At 35.9% G+C, this 4,282-nt stretch overlaps 2 protein-coding genes across 2 annotated transcripts; both read left to right on the plus strand.

Moving 5' to 3' along the window:
• Positions 1 to 1,198: 1,198 nt before the first annotated feature.
• LOC110445043 lies at positions 1,199 to 1,744 on the plus strand. Its single transcript, XM_021489400.1, has one exon. It carries the CDS (start codon positions 1,199 to 1,201, stop codon positions 1,742 to 1,744), a length of 546 nt encoding a protein of 181 aa, XP_021345075.1.
• A 1,188-nt stretch (positions 1,745 to 2,932) lies between these two features.
• On the plus strand, positions 2,933 to 4,276 carry LOC110445042 (interferon-induced protein 44-like; the record flags this gene model as incomplete). The annotated part of the gene is made up of 2 exons (XM_021489399.1): positions 2,933 to 3,033; positions 4,088 to 4,276. Coding segments are annotated over exons 1-2 (231 nt in total), but the record flags the coding sequence as incomplete, so codon positions are not given.
• Positions 4,277 to 4,282: the final 6 nt, after the last annotated feature.

The raw sequence follows: 4,282 nt of genomic DNA on the forward strand, positions 1-4,282 counted from the left end.
ACATATGTAAGAGGAAATAAAGTCGCTAGAGCGATGACAAAGTTTGTTCTACAATTAGTAACAATATCTTGACCTTCAACGTAGAATGCCGAAAGTAATAATTGTTCAACAAAGTTTTTCTAAAAATAGTATCAATGACCTTGACCTTCAACGTAGAAACCTGAAACGCCAATATGTTCACGGCATTGCCATACCAAACACTTGTATAACGTTTCATGAAATTCCTTTGAGGAATAAAGTCGGTAAAGCGATGACAAAGAGTGCAATATACGTACGTACGGGCGGAATCCTATAACCCCTAGAACTTTCGTTGCGAGGGGATACTTGCTGTTTGTTGTTTCTTTTATGCAAACTGCAAATACTGCAAGGGAATATAACCCATTTCATCAGGAGATATACACACATCAACCACACATCACCCACAAACACTTACATTTACAATGTACATATGCAAATATGTGCCAAGTTTGTTTGGTACACGAACAGCTGTTGAAAGCTTATTTAGGATGTTTCGAAAATTGTTTTTCCTTTGCCAAGCAAAGAGTGCAAATGACCTGTGTCGCGACTCTAAACCACTAAACACAAATTACTAATCCACGAGGCAACGAGTCAGTTACGCCAAATGTCAGAAAATATAGGGATAGTTCGTACAAATAATACCCTTTTACTGCTGGCAGGTACGGGACGGATAGCATGTTTATCCATTCCGCCTCTTAGTGGATATTTAGATGTGGTCATAAAGATGATACTGCTGGTGTCCTCCTTGTCTCTCTTCATCGATTTCCTCTGCTACCCTCCTAACTTAGATGGATTCTAAGATGTGGTTGTGTATGTTAGTATGGTTAATAAATGGGTACTTCAGTGTTTTAACATATATACATGTAGTCTCTCTTTTATGATGGTTGCTCTCTACAAAAAAATGATACATGTAAGTATGGGAATTTATTAATGAAAATATTTGTCATTAAGGTAACTGTATTTGCAGCAGTCGTAAATTTGACAGTCGCCTGGTATAATTTAAAGGACTTTGACAATTTATTTATGTCGGTTTTCCTCGTATTTTGCCAATACAGTACAATGGTCGGTCACCGTTAGTTGTAAAAATATCCAAATGGTCAAATATGCGCAAGTCTATGAGGACATTGACTTCTTGCATTTGTTCTGGCTCCATAAACTGTATCTTTTTGCAGTTAACACAATGACGACCAAGCTAACGCAGACCCACACGGATCAACTTTCCAAATGGATTGACCCGTCAAAAAGCCATGCGTTTACTTTACTGTACAAGATCAGCCGTGACGGATGTAACGCTCAGACCTTTTATCGTTACAGTGACAACAAAGGGCCGACCGTCACTGTCCTGTACAATACAAATAACTCAGTGTGCGGAGCGTACACAGCTGCAAACTGGAATTCCAACAGTTCATGTATCACCGATGCAAATGCATTCTTGGTTAGGCTAGAGTATAACGGTACAGCACAGCCAATGAAGTTTCCTAACACAAGTAGAGGCGGCACAAACGCGATTTACGGGGATGCAGGTTATGGGCAAACATTTGGATGTGGTCATGACTTGCACTGCTTCAGTGGAACTGTAAATAGATCCGGTAATTATTTCCGATTAAATGGTTCTGCCAGTGTAGGCCATACGTACAACATGCAGGGACAAAACTACAACACTGTGATGAACGGTCATCTACAAGTCATGAATCTGGAAGTTTACAGTGTTCGAGGTAGTTGTTAAATTGAACATAAGGCTTAAACTGTCAGCCCTTCGAATGCATGTATATATATACATTCGAAGGGAACAAAAGGTAAATAAGTGACAACATTGGTTTGGATTTCTGTCGAAAACTAGTTTTTTGTGAAAATCTCTTTAATTATTGACAGATTTTATCTAAAGAAAACGATTATAATATTATGACATAAAATTATATATCGGAGAGTTGTTCAAACAGTTTTGAGAAGTTCTCAATAAGATATTTTAGGAGGAATGAAAAAAAGGATTTTTACAAACAAAAATAAAATGCAAACAAATATACCATCAATACCAAAATCACTTGCGTTTAACAAAATTGATATTTTGTTGTATACTTCATCGTAAACTACGACTTAAACGGGAATGAAATCCTTCCAAAACAAAATAACTACACAACAATTCAATATAATTCAAAATAAACCAAAAATCCGGATATCACAAATTAAAATACCAAAAACTTGCCTTCATAAAGCAAAACGATATCAATGTAATTGCAACGCCATAACAAGATAATTACCAAGGAATAACAAGGTAGTGACAACGCAATGACAAGGACATAACCACGCGATAACACGTTAATAACAATACGATAACAAGCTAATGACAACGCTATAACAAGGTAATGACAAAGCGATAAAAAAAATATATGATCAAGGAATAGCAAGGTAAAAACCGTGCGATAACACGGTAATGACCACGCGATAACACATTAATAACCACGAGTTAACAAGGTGTTAACCAGGCGATAGCAAGGTTATAACCACGCGATAACAAGGTGATACAATATGTAACCACGGGATAGCAAGGTTATAACCACGCGTTAACAAGGTAATAACTACGCGACAACAAGGTAATGATAATGTGATTACAAGGTAATGATCACGCGATAACAAGGTAATAACAATCCCATTATAAGGTATTGAAAACGCGATTCTAAGGTTAAGACCATGCTGTAAAAGGTTATTACACGTGTACCACGCGACTTACACTTTGAAATACTTATGTATTTAATCTTTGTATCACCTTTTTAATAGCCTTATATATTGAAATACAAAAAGGAAATGATTTCTATCAAGCTTCGTACACTCACAGGCAGTGCATGATAGTCACAGTTGTTAGAATAGATCCAAAGATATAATGTTATATAATTTTAATGTTTTTGGTACAGAGAAAGAAGTGAAGGAACAGATAGAGGAAGAAGAATTACTGCAAAGTAAGAAAAAAAACAGATCATGGAAAAGCCATGGATGCGTAATATGGACTGGAGTTCCTCCGTATGTATAGGACTTGTTTGATAAATTGTGGAAATATATTGATTTACGTAAAATGTGTTGTTGCCTGTGGGCATCACTTTGAACATGTTTTAAAAAATCAAATAAATCGATTTATTTAATAAACTGACACATCAAAATATGGCAGTAATTTTTAGGATCACTTTCAGGATGTTCTCTTTTTCCGAGGTTTAAAACACCTTCAAATCTCATTTTGATCTAGTTTAATTTTTTTTTAATGAACACTTAAATTCTGAGCAACCTTGAAGGCAAATTTGTATCTGAAAAACGTGTCTAAAATAGATGCCTATCGCTTGCATACCGCTTTATAAAAAATCAACTAAATCTACGCCATTTGGATATCCCAAAAATGTGTATTTATTAACGTTTTCCATTTTAACATAAGATATATCGCTAAAAGCGTCACTGTGTCGCCATTCTTAACTGTAGCAGATTGATGATTGTTGTGCGAGTTTTACTCATATGTCAAAACAAGTTTGATACAGGGTTTTATTACTTCGAACGGAAGTACATACTTTAAGAGAACTTACTGTTGTGGGTTTTCTTGTAGTTAAAGAGGTGGTCGTTTGCTATGTTTTCTGTGACCTCGTTGTTACTGAACCTCAAGCGTTTAGATGTGTATAAATAAAGTTTTACCGATATGTTTTGCATAAAGTTGTAAAATTAAAACAAGTATATAACGAAGAAAAATATTTCCGCTTTAACTTATTATATTTTATCAGTACTTCTCTAAGTCTTCAAATTCATCAATTAAGGGATGATTTTACGAACCTCCCGCTCTGTTTCAAAATTGGTTAAGACTAATTTTAATATCTAACTTTCTGGTCCCTTGCATCACCGATTAGTCCTAAAAGGATGAAACAGCTGTATGAATCAGTATACTGTAAATCATATTTGGCATACTAGGTACATGTACTCATTAGTCAAGAGCAATGCTGTCTTTTTCGTTTCGATTTCAATCTATAAATGACGGACGTTTATTTTGATTAGACTTTTGTGAGAAAGAGTTTATTATTAATTTATGTTATACATACAGTTTGGGAAAGAGATAAAGAGCAAAGTGGCCACCTATAAACCATTATCCGGACTAGATCTCCAGCAAGCGAGGATCCTGTTGGTCGGTCAGGTCGGATCTGGGAAGTCCAGCTACTTCAACACCATCAACTCCATCTTCCGGGGACTAATCAGCGCCCAGGCCAACGCTGGGAGCGCTGAACATAGTCTTACAACA

Source organism: Mizuhopecten yessoensis, unplaced genomic scaffold (assembly GCF_002113885.1).
Source record: "Mizuhopecten yessoensis strain PY_sf001 unplaced genomic scaffold, ASM211388v2 hete_36160662, whole genome shotgun sequence".
Classification (NCBI taxonomy): Eukaryota; Metazoa; Mollusca; class Bivalvia; order Pectinida; family Pectinidae; genus Mizuhopecten; species Mizuhopecten yessoensis.